This window comes from Delphinapterus leucas, chromosome 2 (assembly GCF_059928025.1).
Source record: "Delphinapterus leucas isolate spDelLeu-1000000601 "Yukka" chromosome 2, BTC_Dleu_Yukka2, whole genome shotgun sequence".
Taxonomy (NCBI): Eukaryota; Metazoa; Chordata; class Mammalia; order Artiodactyla; family Monodontidae; genus Delphinapterus; species Delphinapterus leucas.
Window position 1 is genome coordinate 70977984 of NC_143130.1, and position 18089 is coordinate 70996072.

The 18089-nt window shown below is 40.7% G+C and overlaps 1 protein-coding gene across 7 annotated transcripts in view; it reads left to right on the forward strand.

Moving 5' to 3' along the window:
- Positions 1–18089, forward strand: part of AAGAB (alpha and gamma adaptin binding protein) — an 89843-nt gene that overhangs the window by 64020 nt on the left and 7734 nt on the right. For 5 of the 7 annotated variants that reach the window (XM_022579863.3, XM_089907072.1, XM_089907073.1 and 2 more), the window contains 4 exons: positions 11761–11843; positions 12681–12777; positions 16884–16988; positions 17443–17492. In XM_022579863.3, coding sequence (XP_022435571.1) covers positions 11761–11843; positions 12681–12777; positions 16884–16988; positions 17443–17492 — 335 coding nt within the window. The remainder of the gene's footprint in view (positions 1–11760; positions 11844–12680; positions 12778–16883; positions 16989–17442; positions 17493–18089) is intronic. The other 2 variants (XM_089907074.1, XM_089907075.1) reach the window with 2 other exon arrangements.

Here is an 18089-nt window from a genome sequence, read left to right on the forward strand (position 1 = left end):
TGACTTGACGTTGCGCCAGCCTGAGGTGCACCGTGCGTTTTCCTGGGGAAGTTGTCCTTGGATCCCGGGACCCTGGCGGTGGCGGGCTGCACAGGCTCCCTGGAAGGGGGGGTGTGGATAGTGACCTGTGCTCGCACACAGGCTTCTTGGTGGCCGCAGCAGCAGCCTTAGCGTCTCATGCCCGTCTCTGGGGTCCGCGCTGTTAGCCGCAGCTCGTGCCCGACTCTGGAGCTCCTTTAAGCAGCGCTCTTAATCCCCTCTCCTTGCGCACCAGGAAACAAAGAGGGAAGAAAAAGTCTCTTGCCTCTTCGGCAGGTCCATACTTTTTCCCGGACTCCCTCCCGGCTAGCTGTGGTGCACTAACCCCTTCAGGCTGTGTTCAGGCCTCCAGTCCTGTCCCTGCGCTCTGACCGAAGCCAGAGCCTCAGCTCCCAGCCCCTCCTGCCCCAGTGGGTGAGCATACAAGCCTCTGGGGCTGGTGAGTGCTGATCGGCTCTGATCCTCTGTGTGGAAATCTCTCTGCTTTGCCCTCTGCACCCCTGTTGCTGCGCTCTCCTCCGTGGTGCCAAAGCTCCCCCCCTCCGCCACCTGCCGTCTCCACCCGCGAAGGGGCTTCCTAGTGTATGGAAACCTTTCCTCCTTCACGGCTCCCTCCCACTGGTGCAGGTCCCATCCTTATTCTTTTGTCTCTGTTTATTCTTTTTTCTTTTACCCTACCCAGGTACGTGGGGAGTTTCTTGCCTTTTGGGAGGTCTGAGGTCTCCTGCCAGCATTCAGTAGGTGTTCTATAGGAGTTGTTCCACGTGTAGATGTATTTCTGATGTATCTGTGGGGAGGAAGTTGATCTCCACATCTTACTCTTCCGCCATCTTCCCCACGGCCCGTGGTCCCATTTCCTGTTTCTTAAGGTAGGATTCTATTGCTATAAACTTCCCTCTTAGAACTGCTTTTGCTGCATCCCATAGGTTTTGGGTCGTTGTGTCTCCATTGTCATTTGTTTCTAGGTATTTTTTGATATCCTCTTTGAATTCTTCAGTGATCACTTCGTTATTAAGTAGTGTATTGTTCAGCCTCCATGCATTTGTATTTTTTACAGATTTTTTTCCTGTAATTGATATCTAGTCTCATAGTGTTGTGTTCAGAAAAGATACTTGATATGATTTCAATTTTCTTAAATTTACAAAGGCTAGATTTGTGACCCAGGATATGATCTATCCTGGAGAATGTTCCATGAGCACTTGAGAAAAATGTTTATTCTGTTGTTTTTGGATGGAATGTCCTATAAATATCAACTAAGTCCATCTTGTTTAATGTATCATTTAAAGCTTGTGTTTCCTTATTTATTTTCATTTTGGATGATCTGTCCATTGGTGAAAGTGGGGTTTTAAAGTCCCTACTATGATTGTGTTACTGTCGATTTCCCCTTTTATGGCTGTTAGTATTTGCCTTATGTATTGAGGTGCCCCTATGTTGGGTGCATAAATCATTACAATTTTTATATCTTCTTCTTGGATCGATCCCTTGATCATTATGTAGTGTCCTTCTTTGTCTCTTCTAATAGTCTTTATTTTAAAGTCTATTTTGTCTGATATGAGAATTGCTACTCCAGCTTTCTTCTGATTTCCATTTGCATGGAATATCTTTTTCCATCCCCTCACTTTCAGTCTGTATGTGTCCCTAGGTCTGAAGTGGGTCTCTTGTAGACAGCATATATACGGGTCTTGTTTTTGTATCTATTCAGCCAGTCTGTGTCTTTAGGTGGGAGCATTTAATCCATTTACATTTAAGGTAATTATCGATATGTATGTTCCTATTCCCATTTTCTTAATTGTTTTGGGTTTGTTATTTTAGGTCTTTTCCTTCTCTTGTGTTTCCTGCCTAGAGAAGTTCCTTTAGCATTTGTTGTATAGCTGGTTTGGTGGTGTTGAACTCTCTCAGCTTTTGTTTGTCTGTAAAGGTTTTAATTTCTCCATCAAATCTGAATGAGATCCTTGCTGGGTAGAGTAATCTTGGTTGTAGGATTTTCTCCTTCATCACTTTAAATATGTCCTGCCACTCCCTTCTGGCTTGCAGAGTTTCTGCTGAAAGATCAGCTGTTAACCTTATGGGGATTCCCTTGTGTGTTATTTGTTGTTTTTCCCTTGCTGCTTTTAATATGGTTTCTTTGTATTTAATTTTTGATAGTTTGATTGATACGTGTCTTGGCGTGTTTCTCCTTGGATTTACCCTGTATGGGACTCTCTGTGCTTCCTGGATTTGATTAACTATTTCCTTTCCCCTATTAGGGAAGTTTTCAACTATAATCTCTTCAAATATTTTCTCAATCCCTTTCTTTTTCTCTTCTTCTTCTGGGACCCCTATGATTGGTGTGTTTAATGTTGTCCCAGAGGTCTCTGAGATTGTCCTCAGTTCTTTTCATTCTTTTTTCTTTATTCTGCTCTGCAGTAGTTATTTCCACTGTCTTATCTTCCAGGTCACTTATCTATTCTTTTGCCTCAGTTATTCTGCTATTGATCCCTTCTGGAGTATTTTTACTTTCATTTATTGTGTTGTTCACCATTGCTTGTTCCCTCTTTAGTTCTTCTAGGTCCTTGTTAAATGTTTCTTGCATTTTCTCTATTCTATTTCCAAGATTTTGGATCATCCTTACTATCATTATTCTGAATTCTTTTTCAGGTAGACTGCCTATTTCCCCTTCATTTGTTAGGTCTGGTGGGTTTTTACCTTGCTCCTTCATCTGCTGTGTGTTTTTCTGTCTTTTCATTTTGCTTATCTTACTGTGTTTGGGGTCTCCTTTTCGCAGGCTGCAGGTTCGTAGTTCCCGTTGTTTTTGGTGTCTGTCCCCAGTGGCTATGGTTGGTTCAGTGGATTGTGTAGGTTTCCTGGTGGAGGGGACTAGTGCCTGTGTGTTTTTGGGTGTCTGTGGCCTTATTGTGATTTTAGGCAGCCTCTCTGCTAATGGGTGGGGTTGTGTTCCTGTCTTGCTAGTTGTTTGGCATAGGGTTGTCCAGCACTGTAGCTTGCTGGTCGTTGAGTGAAGCTGGGTGCTGGTGTTGAGATGGAGATCTCTGGGAGATTTTTGCCGTTTGATATTATGTGGAGCTGGGAGGTCTCTTGTGGACCAGTGTCCTGAACTTGGCTCTCCCACCTCAGTGGCACAGCCCTCACACCTGGCTGGAGCACCAAGAACCTATCCTCCACACGGCTCAGAATAAAAGGGAGAAAAAATAGAAAGAAAGAGGATAAAATAAAATAAAGTAAGATAAAATAAAATAAAGGTATTAAAATAAAAAATAAATATTAAGAAACAAATTTTTTAAAGTAAAAACAAAAACAAAAAACGGACAGACAGAACCCTAGGACAGATGGTGAAAGCAAAGCTATACAGACAAAATCTCACACAGAAGCACATACATACACAAAGAGGAAAAAATAATCTGTCTTGCTCCCAAAGTCCACCTCCTCAATTTGGGATGATTCGTTGTCTATTCAGGTATTCCACAGATGCAGGGTACCAAGCTGATTGTGGAGCTTTAACCCGCTGCTTCTGAGGCTACTGGGAGAAATTTCCCTTTGTCTTTGTTCACACAGCTCCTGGGGTTCAGCTTTGGGTTGGCCCCGCCTCTGCGTGTAGCTCGCCTGAGGGCATCTGTTCTTCACTCATACAGGACGGGGTTAAAGGAGCCCCTGATTTGGGGCCTCTGGCTCACTCAGGCCGGGGGAGGAAGGGGTACGGAGTGCGAGGTGTGCCTGCGGCGGCAGAGGCTGGCATGATGTTGCGCCAGCCAGAGGCACACCGTGTGTTCTCCCAGGGGAGTTGTCCCTGGATCACGGGACCCTGGCAGTGGCAGGCTGCACAGGCTCCCAGGAGGGGAGGTGTGGCTAGTGACCTGTGCTTGCACACAGGCTTCTTGGTGGCGGCAGCAGCAACCTTAGCGTCCCATGCCCGTCTCTGGGGTCCGCGCTGATAGCCGCGGCTCGCGCCCGTCTCTGTTATCTCCTTTAAGCAGCGCTCTTAATCCCCTCTCCTCGAGCACCTCGAGGAAACTAAGAGGCAAGAAAAAGTCTCTTGTCTCTTCGGCAGCTCTAGACTTTTCCCGGACCCCCTCCTGGCTAGCCGTGGTGCACTAACCCCTTCAGGCTGTGTTCACGCCTCCAACCCCAGTCCTCTCCCTGGGATCTAAGCTCCGAAGCCGGAGCCTCAGCTCCCAGACCCCGCCCGCTCCAGCGGGTGAGCAGACAAGCCTCTTGGGCTGGTGAGTGCTGGTCGGCACCGATCCTCTGTGCGGGAATCTCTCTGCTTTCCACTCCACACGCCTGCTGCTGCGCTCTCCTCCGTGGCTCTCAGATTTGGTTTTAAGATCAAGGAAAAGAAGTTGATTAGTAGAAGTCTGATGACATGTTTTGTTTTGTTTGAGATGAAGTTGTCACTCATTGTTTCACATAGGAAGGTAGCATTATGCACAGTGTCCTTGTTTCCTTGTTTAGAGTGTCAGTTTAACATTACCCCCAAGCTGCCACCCCCTACCCCAGGCTTTGTCACATGAGCACTGGTGAGTACCATGGGGGGTTAGTTGGCTCTTGGGTGTTCAGTGGGTTTTTGTTTGGTTGGTTTTGGTTTTATTTTTTACAAATACCACCACTGAGAGAAGGGCCAGGAAGGGAAATTCTGTGGTCTTTCAGTATTTCTAATCAGTGAAGGAGTGATTAGACTAATCAAATATTGCAGGGTTGTGACGTTGATCCCCAAGTGGCAAGCAGTAATTGTGGAGATTGGATTTCAAAAGTTCTGACAATTTACTTTCAGTTTATCTATTATAATATTTAATACCCAGTGATGCAGGTGGGTAAGGATTAAGTGGAATTAATAGTAGAAACAATTCTTTCTTATGGTAGTTTTCTATGCCTTCCCATTATAAATGAAAAGAATTGATCATCTGTTAATGTATGTTCCTCAGTATGTACTTGGTAACAAAGAACCATGGCAGAAATCCCAGATTTCATTTTAGGGAATCCTTTGCAACTGATGTACAGAGCATTGTCAAGAATTGAGTACCAAAACACAAGGTCTGTCTGGCTACCTGATACCTGGGCTACTCACCTGAGAACGTAGATGGCTACTACCTTTAATATAATTTTTTTTTAAGAGAGAGTAAAAAAACAAAAGCGATGGTTAAATAAAAACTTGAATTTAATGTCACAGAAAATAAAACAACATCAAATTAGTGAACGGAAGAATGATTAATGAGGAAGGTTCTAGTGGGGTCTGTCTCTGCCTGGGTGATTTTTTTTTTTTTAATAAATTTATTTATTGGCTGCATTGGGTCTTCGTTGCTGCACACAGGCTTTCTCTAGTTGTGGCTAACAGGGGCTACTCTTCATTGAGGTATGCGGGCTTCTCATTACCGTGGCTTCTGTTGTCACGGAGCACAGGTCTCTAGGTGCGTGGGCTTCAGTAGATGCAGCATGCGGGCTGTAGTTGTGGTGCACGGGCTTAGTTGCTCCGCGACATGTGGGATCTTCCCGGACCAGGGCTCGAACCCATGTCCCATGCATTGGCAGGCGGATTCTTAACCACTGTGCCACCAAGGAAGTCTCCTGCCTGGGTGATTTTGGGAAAATGGCATCACGTCTCTGGACTCCAGTTGCCTTACCTCTAGGATAGAGTAGAATTATATCAACATTACATTCTACAGAACTGAGTTCCTTGAGACAGAGTGAGTTGTTCCCATTTTTTATCCCAGCACCTAATATTGTGGAACTGAAAAAATGATTTGAATAATCTCTGTCAGTTGTCTTACTGTGAATGTTGTGGTCAAAAATAAAATAAGTAAGATACATATTCATTTTTAGGTAGAGTGCATAATTTGGAGAAGTGTATGTTGTAAGAGCAGAAAGGGAAGGAGGAATTGTGAAAAATTAGAGAAGATGGAAGGCAATAAATGTATGGGTAAAATAATGAGACTTTGTTTTTTAAAAAATCACCCACAAAATTGTCCATAGGCAAACAAATGGTGGGGAATCACTTCAAATTAGTCACCACGAAGGCACTGCAGGCCTCCTTCTGTGGCCACCTTGCAAAACATTTTAGGTAGTCATTCTTTGGAATTATTTTTAGAGCTGGCTATGAACCACATAAGAAAAGTCATCTTTTTCTTCATGGTAAAGTTTTGTTTCGTTCACTCTCATTATTCCCCACACTTGGTTCTGAATGGTTTTTGACTTGATTGTAAACATTCCTTTGAGGATTTTCAAGAGGGTGCTTCAGGCTCTGGAGATAGGACTTACAGTGGAACCATTATTGGAATTAATGTAAAGCTTTCCTTTACAACTTTGGTAAAAAGCAGTACTCATTCTGATGTTTAATTCAGTTTGTTAAGAATTTGTGTGTATGCATGCACAGAAAAAAAGAATAGGAGGACATTTACCAAAGTACTAATTGACATCTTTGGTGATTTCGTTTTCTTCTTTATACTTTTCTCTATTTTCCAAATTTTATACAATGAACATATCATTTACAATCAGGAAAAAGGGCAAAAAAACATAGTCTGGTTACTTTCTGGTCACCAGAAAGTTCATTATATGTTCAAGTATTGGCAGAGACAGTTCTTGACTTGTGAGCACGTGTCCCAGGTGTCAGAGGGAGAGCAGAGGTTCACTTTTCTGAATCCAAAGCTAATGATGGAGCCAGATTTAGTGCTTAATCCTATTTTCCTAAAGAAGCACTGTTTTTAATAATATACTTTAAAGTTTTACCTTTTTCAAGCAGTAGTTTAGTAAAAGAGAATAGATTGGTTCTAATTCTTTTGTGATTTTAAAAACATTTCATTTCCATTTGTCAAACAGAAGTGGAATGTGAGATAAAATATATGCTTATTTTCCAACCTTCTCTAATGCTTGCAGTCTCTGTCTGACAGTCATGTCGGGCTGTCAGCAGATATCTCAGCATCCCCCCTGTACGCTTAGCACTGTGCTGGGAGCTGAGGAAGGTGGAAGAACCCTTAGCTCCTGTCTCTGTCTGCAAGGAGTTTATGATATAGTTTAGGATGGCAGATAGACTCAAGATAAGTATTTATACTAGCACAGTAAGGACAACAAGGCAAACGGCACTGAGGGAGCTGAAATCATCTAGAGAAGTTTCCCAGCGTAAGGGGAGGATATTTGTAATGCTGACAGGAGGTAAAGGTAGAATCTTAAATGCTTTTATTATTTTTCCATTGAAAAATCCTTCCAAGAAATGACTTAAAACCTGAGCGTTATAGCCCCAAATTTCCTGTCCTCATTAGATCTATATCAGTGGTTCTCAATTGGAGGCAGTTTTGCCCCCCTCTCCCCAGCGGACATTGGCAGTGCTATAGGCATTTGGTAGTATAGGTGGGGATGTACAGGACGCCCCCTTGCCCCTCATCCCCATACACACTCAAATGTCTGTAGTGCTGAATTTGAGAAACCCTTGTCTACATACACTTGAGGGACAGTGAAGGGACACTGGGGCCTAACCACCTGTCTGCCACTAGTTTTATGTGACCAGTGCCTCCAGGAGTTGCGGGGCTGGGCTGGGATAAATTCATGAGAGGCATTGAAGTGGCATATGATTAATTATTCAGTCCTCAGCTGTTCATCTTAGTTCAGTTGAACATCAGTCTAAACCAGGCAAGTAATGAAGGATTACTGACAAAAGAGAACTATATGAATAAAAAGATATCTTTTTGCACTTAATCCAAGTTTGTGTTGTCGTATTCAGTATTTGTATATCAAGCATTGAATGTCTCTTTGCTCTTTATATGATACCTGTGAGCTTAATGGAAATTAATTAGAATCAGAGAGTTCTGGATTTCACGTTCAGGTTCTAGCTGTGTAACTTTGAACAAGTCACCTAATCGAGTTATACTTTACTCTGTAAAAAATATAATAAATCCTCTGCAGCAGAAGATAAATAAGTGTGCCTTTAGATTTGTAAAGAGATAACCAAATATTTCATATATTTCAAGTTTTCTTGAAACTTCCTATTGAAAAATAAAATAAAAGCTCCTCCACAAGGCTTGAGAATTTCCCATTGCTAACCTTTATTCTAGAGGCTATGGTTTTGTTTCTGACACTTCCTGGAAGAATTTTATGCAAATGACCGGTACTGAATTAGTGTTTTTAGGACCAGAGTTTAGTATACTTACTATTCCTTCTAGAATAACTCATTTTACATCACTTAACAGCTTCTCCTTTCTGTGGCTCTGAAGTTCCAGAAGAATCAGCTGAGTAGGTAGATTAATTTATTCCTTCCTAGTGTAGTATTTTGAGGTATCAGTAAAACCAGAGATGCTACAGCCAATTTCAACAACTACCTGCTAAAGGAATAAACCCTCCTTAATGGGGATGACATTTCCATGCCCTGAATCCTGGGGAGGAAAATCTGGCAAACAAGAAAAGATTCCGGTAATCCTTTTCTGTGAGAACAATAGTGTTACAGTGGGTGCACATGGGCAGAATTTTGCTAAACATTGAACTAGGGAGAATGGAGAGTTTCTTTAAAACCGTAGGTGTATAAAACATCCAGGTTTTTCTTAACAACATTAATGTGCGAGCAATCTGCTTTGGATAAACAAAAATGAATTGCTTTTCTAATTGTGAAAATTTCTGTGTCTCTAACTTCCCTAAAATATAAGCAGTGGTCAAAAAGAGTCATGTACCACAGTGTTCATTGCAGCTCTATTTACAATAGCCAGGACATGGAAGCGACCTAAGTGTCCATCGACAGATGAATGGACAAAGAAGATGTGGCACATATATACAATGGAATATTACTCAGCGATAAAAAGAAACGAAACTGAGTTATTTGTAGTGAGGTGAATGGACGTAGAGTCTGTCATACAGAGTGAAGTAAGTTAGAAAGAGAAAAATAAATACCGTACGCTAACACATTTATAAGGAATCTAAAAAAAAAAAGGTTATGAAGAACCTAGGGGCAAGATAGGAATAAAGATGCAGACGTAGAGAATGGACTTGAGGACATGGGGAGGGGGAAGGGTAAGCTGGGACGAAGTGAGAGAGTGGCATGGACATATATACACTACCAAATGTAAAATAGATAGCTAGTGGGAAGTAGCCGCATAGCACAGGGAGATCAGCTCGGTGCTTTGTGACCACCTAGAGGGGTGGGGTTGGGAGGGAGATGCAAGAGGGAGGAGATATGGGGATATATGTATATGTATAGCTGATTCACTTTGTTATAAAGCAGAAACTAACACACCATTGTAAAGCAACTATACTCCAATAAAGATGTTTAAAATATATATATATATAAGCAGTAGAACAGAGAAAAGAATATATATATAAGCAGTGGAACAGAGTGAACTCACATTAGTTGACTAAATTCTCCATTGTTTATAAGAAAATACTGAGCAAAAGTTCTTCCAGCTTTCATTAGCCTGAAACCTGATTATAAACTCATAGTCATCTGTGGACCTTAAAAGGATTCTGGCATTTAAGGTTCTTTTTTTTCTATTAAGTAATTTAAAATACCTAATTCAGAGCTAACTATCAAGCTAAAGAATGCCATTTTACTTTATAAAATCACAGATATCTAAAGCAGAAAGGACCTTAACAACCATGTCTAGCAACCCTCTTCTTTTTACAGATCAGAGGATTGAGGCACAGAAAGATTGATTGACTTATCCAAGGTCATAAAGGTGGGCAGAGCCAGGAGTGGAATCCAGGTTTTCTGACCACTAGCCCAGTCTTCTTCCCACTATTTGGACTTTTCCATAATTTTATTCATTACTAGAATTGAGACATTCAGGTTTTTTTTTATTGTAAAATACACATAGCATTTAATCATTAAACGTTTAAAAATCTCTTTAAATAGGCAAACACATGAATATGGAGCAAACACATGATTATGGAACAAAAATCAAAAGGTACACAAAGGTTTATGGTATACGGTTACTAGTTCAGCTCCCTCTCACTCCTGTCCATCCCAGATCCCCTTCTTGGAGGCAGCCACTGTAAATAATGAGGCATTTTAAATAGACCATTTTGGTCTAATAAAGTGTCTAAACTGACATTGTATTGTATTATTCTTCAGGGATTGCAGTTTGGCCTGCCAAGTTTAGGTAATGCCCAACAAAGGAAAAACATAAGCTGTGGAATTGGAATATGGAGAGAGATTTGTGAACTGATTTGAAAATTACCCACAGTCCAAGTTATTTCCAGTAATAGAAGTGAGGGCTCTCTTGCATCAGTACTCTCTTACTCAAATAATGCCTTTTGTACAAAGAGCCTAAAGTATTTTATAAGAGCTCTCATGTATCCTCATGACATGTAAAATCCCTGAGTATTATATAACTGCATACAACTGCTTTAGAGTCTATAGCACATTGGCCACAAGAAAGAATTATGTTGATGTTTGAATAAACACCCCAGGCTCTGTGAAACCATCAGTGTGGGACATCACATGGATCTGCTTCTCTCAGCTTCTGAGCCTCCATGGCCTACCTGATAAAACAGCCCCTGGTTCTTGGATGGGGTGCATCCAGGCATTGGGGCTGGAGAGTTCCTCACAGACTGGACAGGTTGGCTGAAGGAGTGAGAGGGGGCTCCAGGAGTACATGTGCACCTTTGGTTGTGGAGCAGGAAAAGCAGCAGGGCAGCAGCAGGCTCTTGGTACCGCCCAGTGCCTTTGTAGCCTTAGAGCACAGGTGCTGACTCTGGTAGATAGCCACGTGCAGTAGGTAGGCGACTGCCCACCTGGTGAGAGGTCAGCCTGGGAAAAGCTGCAGGCCCAGACCCCACATGCCACAGTCGGGCTTCCTCCCAGTTTAAAAGGCAAATCTCCCCAAGTGAAAGGGAAGAAGAGGTTATCTTCTGCAATTGGTTATCTTTCTGTGATACTTTGTGTGACTATCTGACAACAGGTTTCACCTGGCAAGGGAGAGGACCTAGGAGGTCTGTAGGTTGTTTTGAAGACAGATGAGAATGGGTCCAGGGAAGCTATAGGGAGAGGAGAGGCAAGGTGGGAAGAAGTTGTCTTCCTGAGAGAGCAGTTCTTTGACTTCTGTACCACTGGACTCTTGAATTGTGGGTTTCACATTCTACTCTCAGGCAGTTTTTTTTTGTTGTTTGGTTTTTGTTTTTTTTTCCAATTTTCCTGATCCTGAGGACTCTCCTGGAGTACTTGCTAAAAGTTCAAATTCCTTGGCCTCTGTTCCATAGATGCCGCCTCAGTCTGAAGTTGGGTCCTTGAATACTGGGTAATTTTAATAAGCGTCCAGGTGATTCTGGGGAACGCTGTCAGATCAGGACTGGGTTCTGATATTTTGCTCTAGATTTGTCCTCCATTATAAACATAAATATCGGAAGTATTGGCAACCTTAACTGCATAAACAGAGCTTTATTTCAAGAAAGCGTGAATGTTCATTTCACCTGATAATAATGCCTTGGTATTGATTCTTCTTAATTTTTTTAATTGTTTAAAACACTGAAGTATTAGTTCATAGTAACTATTAAACCATCAGTTCTGTTCATCTTTGCAAACAGAACTACTGAATGGCCTTTTGTTTGTTGTAATGGCCCTGCCATATATTTGACCTGGACTAATATTATGTGATTTAAAGTTATCTGGAATTTAGAGTTTTGTAACTGATAGTAACTGTTTTTTATAGTTAGAACTTTTATAATGAGGAAATAGCTATTATTTCATCATCACAGTCATTTTAACAGTTTTAAATGTAAATTGAAAATTTCAGTGATTGTATTTTTTCTTTTCAGATAGGAACCAAGGCTTTAACCTTCTCAGCTCATTGGCTGGAGCAAACCATAGCACTGGATCAGCAGAGACCTGCCACTCAGAGGTAGAGATTTTTCCTGGATGTTTTCTCTTCTTTGGCTTTAATTTCTACTCGTCATTATGAATCTTCACACCATTCATCATTTTCTCCTTTCCATTTAAGAAGTGGCAGAGAATATTAGCAATAGATAAAAGGAGAACCTAAAACAGCCCTCTTTATGCCTGCTAGCTGTTAAGGGCAGGCTAGTTCAGCATTAAAGCAGTAAGCCCTTTCAAGATGTTTGCAATTTGGGCTGTTCCATGTGTTTTTGCTAGAGTGCTTTTAAAAATGTGCTAGGATTTCCTTAAGGCATAAAGTTGCCCCAAAGTCTTTAAATATAAAATAAAATTAATGGTTCTTTTTAAGTACTTCCTGTGTCCTGTACAATCTGAGGCAAGGTCCTTGCCCTTGATGAGCTTAAATAGGCTGATTTCAACCCTCTGTCCTCAAGGACTTTGGTCCAGGTCTGCCTTGGTTGGCAGGTTGGAACCACGAACACATTACGTAGTGCCACATTGTCTTTCTGGGACCTTCTTCCTCAGTCTGAGCTGTTTGTGATAGGATCTTATACATTTTCAGATTTTGAATAAAACATGATCTTAAAGCAAACAGTATGTTTTAATAGTCAATAGCAAAATCATAATACTTTTTAATTTTTCCTTGAGGAGAAACACTGCTGAATTAGTGAATTTTTACCCTTTTGTTTAATGTGACCGTGATCCTTCTTCCATCTCTCTTTGTGTCTTGCTCCTATTACTGCTTCTCCAAAGCTAACCAGAGGGTGGAAGTGCGAGCCTTTTTGGATTTAGTTCGGAAGCAACCTCCTGTTAAATTGTTACTTGTGTGTATTTTCCTCACCAGCAGCCCCAGTTGCCAGCAGCAGAGAGGACTGAACCCCTCTTGGATAATCGAGGTGGTGCATCTAATACAACAGACACTCAGGTCGATAGCATCGTGGGTAAGCACCTCTCTGGCTGCTAAGTGACAGCTCTGTGGAACTTGCAGTAACCCATGTATCGGGGTATAAATCATCCAAGGGGAAATTGACTTTAAATGAGGACGAGGGAAGGAAGTTGATAGTGCACCCCAATTGAATGTTAGCCTTGTGGACGGCTGTCAGAAAAAGGAGGGAGAGTAAATACATTACAAATTGTGGGCACCATTGTCCTGCTGATTCTGTCAGCAGGATCGTGATTACGATCATCTTAGCTAGAACAGACAGAACCAGGTGGTGAAACAGCTTTATATCTCCATATTACACAGTTTTTTCATAGTATTTCACAGTAGTCAGAATTGATGGTAACAAGAATAATACAGCTTTATAAGCCCTCCCATATCTTTTTTAAATTCTTTTATGTCCACATTCTCATTTGGTAATGCAGTTTGGCAGAGAAGTTATTTTACAGAGATGAAGATGAGGCCCAGAGCAGTTTAATAACTTGTCCAAGGGCACCTAACAAGAAGGTACTAGAGCTGAAACTGGAATCCAGTTTGCTGCCCAAAATCCAGAAAGCCAAGGAGCTTAGTTAACAATAACTATAAACGTTCTTTTGTCAGGGAGCTACTGAAGTCACTACTTCTTTTTATGCCACAGAGGGCCCATGTGCAGTAATAAGTTTTAAAAACTATTTTTTTTCTGTTTGTAAGATAATCCATGTAGAAAACTTAAATGATTGGTTATAGAAACATATTAAGAAGGAAAAATTGGTGTATAATTTTTCTCTAGTTTATTCAACCTCATCCTCTCAGTTGAACCCTTCATATTAGCTTCTAAACCTGCTAAAATCTCTGCCATGAAAACAAACCATTGACCACACTGAAGGAGGTGGGGAAAATAACTAACTGAAAGAATTTGGGAAAATGGTATTCTGACTGGATACCATGAGGCCAAAACCAAAAAGAAATGAACAGAAATCCTGCACTCTGTTGAATAAATTTGATTCTTACAGGGGTATGGGTTCGAAATTCTGAATATTTATATGTAATATATTTTATATATATTACAGTTGAAAGAATAAGAAAATATAGCATAGATAATGAGAGCTAGGTTTCTCACTGTCAGAGAAAGAAGTTACAAATAAGGAAAGGGGAAGGCTGGGATGAACCCTTTGGTACTGAACTAGAATTGAAGGTATCAGCATGAACTCTTGGGTTTTAAAATATAGTTAGAGCAGTAGAGAAATAAATATAGATATGTGTATGCATGTGTAAATACATATATATATTTCCTAGCTCTGTCCACTGGGAGGACCTAGAAGCAACAATAATAGCAGTGGACCTATTTAGTACTTAGATCTTGGTTTCTAAATACTATTCTCCAAGAAAAGGTACCAGGGCTACTTGGAGAAGTGGTTGATTCAGGGCTGGGGCAGGAAGAATGCAGGATGAACGTGGAGCATCATGGTGCCAGAAAGTAAAGAAGTGCTCAAGAAAAGAATGGGGGCATGTTGAAAGGGCACAGGAACCAACCTGCAAGAGCTTCCAATGGCTAAAGCTGGAACAATTTGACCAGCAAAGTAAATTAACATAGTATTGGGCTGTAACCCGTAGAATAAAATACGTATCCATACTAATTTAAATAAATAATTGAATAAATGCATAACTGGAAAAGAAAAGGCTGCTCCTCCTTACAGAAGAATTCCAATTAATACATGTAGACATTATGAGGGAAATAGAAAATTACCCTTAGCCACACACCACAGTAATAGTTGTCGCAGGCAAGATCCACTGATGAATGGTGAAATTAGTAGATGAAAGTTTAAGAAGAAACACGACATTTCCATAGTCAAGAAGTATCTTTCCCAAGTTATTTATTACAAAGGGGAAAATAGTAACTTTATACTGGAAAAACCTGGCAGATACCACTTTAAGTGATGAAGGTTACATCACCAGTAACAGGACATATTGACATCATCTCCCTCCAAAATGATGCACTGAAAGGGCACTCACTTCTGTGGTGTTCCTGCCAAAGGTCCATAACCTCAATCTAATAATAAGAAAACATCAGACACACCCAAATTGAGGGGTATTGTACAAACTAACTGGCCAGTACTCTTCAGAAGTGTCAAAATCATGAAAGACAAGGCAGGACTTAGGAACTGTCACAAATTGGAGAAGACTAAGGAGATTTGACCACTAAATTCTGTGTAGAATCCTGAATTGGATCCTGGAACAGAAAAAAGGATATTAGTGGAAAAACTGATGAAGGTTGAATGAAGTCTGTAGTTTAGTCAGTAGCACTGTTCCATTATTAACTTTGCGATGTTTATAATTGTACCATGGTTATATAAGATGTTAACACTGAGGGAGGGTGGGGGAAGGGCATATCGGAAGGCTCTGTACTATTTTTGCAACTTTTTTTGTAAGACTACAGTTATTTCAAAATTCTTTAAAAAGACAAAACCAAACAAAGTAAAACACTTCCTCAACCCCACATCTCCCTCCTCTCTTTACTTATTTCCATTCCTCAGTTCATTGCCATCTAGCTCTTGCTCCCATTTTCCATGAAAACAGCTCACCAACGACTTCCATGCCACTCAATCTAATAGATGTCCTCCAGTCCCCATCTTGACCTCTTGGCGGCATTCAGTATTACGAATCAGTCCCTTTCTGAAACATTATCTTCTCTTGACTCACCCAACACATCTCCTGATGTTCTTCCTACCTCTCTGATGATTCCTTCTCTTGCTTTGGAAGATTACACTCCTTTACCCAGCCTTTAAATATCGCCATTCCTCAATGTTCCATCTAAACTCCTCTTCCAAACCTGTATTTAAGCATGAAGTGATTCTGTCCACATCCACAGTTCAGGTATCATGTATACAGATTAATCACAAATATTTTATCTCTAGCCCTATATACCATCTGCCACCATGGCATGCCCATTGAACTAAAGCAAATTTATTAACCAAATGCATCTTTAACATCAAATTATCTGTATGACATTGTAGTATATGTAAAGAATTATCATCCTTGTCTTCAAGGAGCTTATAGTCTAAAAATGCAGAGACAGGCCTTGTAATGTAATGTAATGGGTAAAGTCATGGGCTTGGAATCCTGGACAACTGGGTTCAGATCATGGCTCTACCACTAGTAGTGAGATGACCTTGAGTAAGTTATTTAGCATCCGTGGGCCTTAGTTTCCCCTTCTATAAAATAGGGGTGACAAATCTTTCCTCACATCGCTGTTGCAAAAATGAAACGGAATCGTATAAGTTAATGGACTCAGTGGTGGGGACAAAGCAAACTCTCTCTCTTACTGTAGTATTTGTTATAGTAACAGTAGACAGATGCTAGCATACAGAGTAGTGTATGCCAGTGCCAAGACAGCTCTATAAACACTAAGTGTGGGACAAATCCTAAGGAAGGAGACCTGTGAGCTGGGACGGTCAGGGAAGACATCCTAGAGGTGACTGGCCTGGAATGGGGGCTGAGTGAAAATTCTGATTAAAAACTAAGTTTGATAAAGAAGCCACATGCCGAGGTAGAAATAGTAAAGGATTTGTGGTAAGAAAAAGGAATTTAAGTTGGCTCTACCTCTGAATGGCTGTAATTTTAGATGAGTTCATTTTTAAACTCAGCTTGCTTCATGTGTAAATTGTGGACAGTGGTATCTGTCCTAACCACCTTATATGGTTGTCAATAACAGATGTGAAAATATTTGTTGACCAGTAAAATATGGTATAAATTTCAGGCATTTATTGAATCTGTGGACCTTAGTGCAGGGCATGACCTTTAGAATTGGAAACATGTAAGTCTGAATCCAAGGTCACACTTATTAGCTGTGACCTTGAGCAAGGTCACTTGATCTCTGAGCTCTAGTTTTCTCTAGAAAAGTGGAAACAGAATTCCTTGCCTCGTTACAGTGTTTTACGGATAAAATGAGTTACTCTTCATTTGTGAGGGCCCACTACCAGCCAAGCAGGATGCAGCACTATGAGCTGTACGGCTGGTTCCCAGTGGGCACTCACTCAGTGGTAACTTTCATCAAAGCCAGATTGATTGCTTTTGGATTCTGTGTATTTAGCACATACATAAGTAATGTGTGGCGAATCCTTATTTCAGATCCCACGTTAGACCTGGATATTCAAGAACTAGCCAGTCTTACTACAGGTGGAGGAGATTTGGAGAATTTTGAAAGACTATTTTCAAAGTTAAAAGAAATGAAAGGTAATCGGATCCATTGTGTCTAACAGATTCCCATATTGATGCTCTTCTATTTTGTATAGTAGGATTTTACTTTGTAACTGCTGATTGCATTCCATGCTCTGGCCTCATCTGAGAAACTTGGGTACTGGAGGACTGTGCCATCCTGTTAGTAAAAATTTCCTTGGGAAAATTTTCCTCTTTCTTCATTCTTTTTCCTCTTACTTTCCCTTCTTTTGCCTGTCTCTGTTTCTTTCAGTGTGTCTCATTAACATGGAATCAGTAAGATCCCTACCAATTTACTCACATCATTCTCATCTGGAAAATTTGGAAGACTTAAACTTCCTAACAGCTATAATGACTACACCATAAATGTGTCTGTGAAACCCATTTCCCATCTTCTAGTGTTAGAACATCCATGCATTCCAGATTGTCCCGTGCTATTAGATGAATTTCTTAAGATATATTTTCCCCCTAGACAAGGCTGCGACGCTTCCTCACGAGCAAAGAAAGTTGCATGCAGAAAAGGTGAGAAAATCAGTCAGGTATTTATGGAGTACCTACAGCAGGTCCAGTGCTATAAGAATGGTATATCACACTTGTTTACTTCTGAAGTATCTTACTGTGAACTTTTTGTTGGATATTAACTTATAACTAATTGAATATTTACCCAGTAGTAATATAGTTGCTGCAGTCAAACCAAGATTTTCCAGTGTATGTTGAGTGACATGGAACATTGAGACTCAGGATGTTTGCCTTCTTAGCTGTTAGACTGGAAAACGCTTAGTTATTTTGTTTGGTTTGGTTTGGTTATTACCAACACAACACGTTCTTGGCAGGAAATGTATATGGTTTATGGTATTCCATTGTATGAATGTGTCTTAATTTATTTATCCAGTTTCCCTTTTGGACATTTAGGTCATGTGCCTTTTTTTTTCTTCTGTAGTGAAGCTGTGTGTATCCTTATACATCACCTGTGTAAACAGCTCTGATTATATCCTCAGTAAAAAGTCTAGGAGTAGAAGTCATGGGTCAGGGTGTTCAGGGGGTTTTGATAGATGTTGCCAGAGCGCTTTAGGGCAGGGTGTAGAATTTTAAGTCTTAATCAGTTCTGTGTATAACATA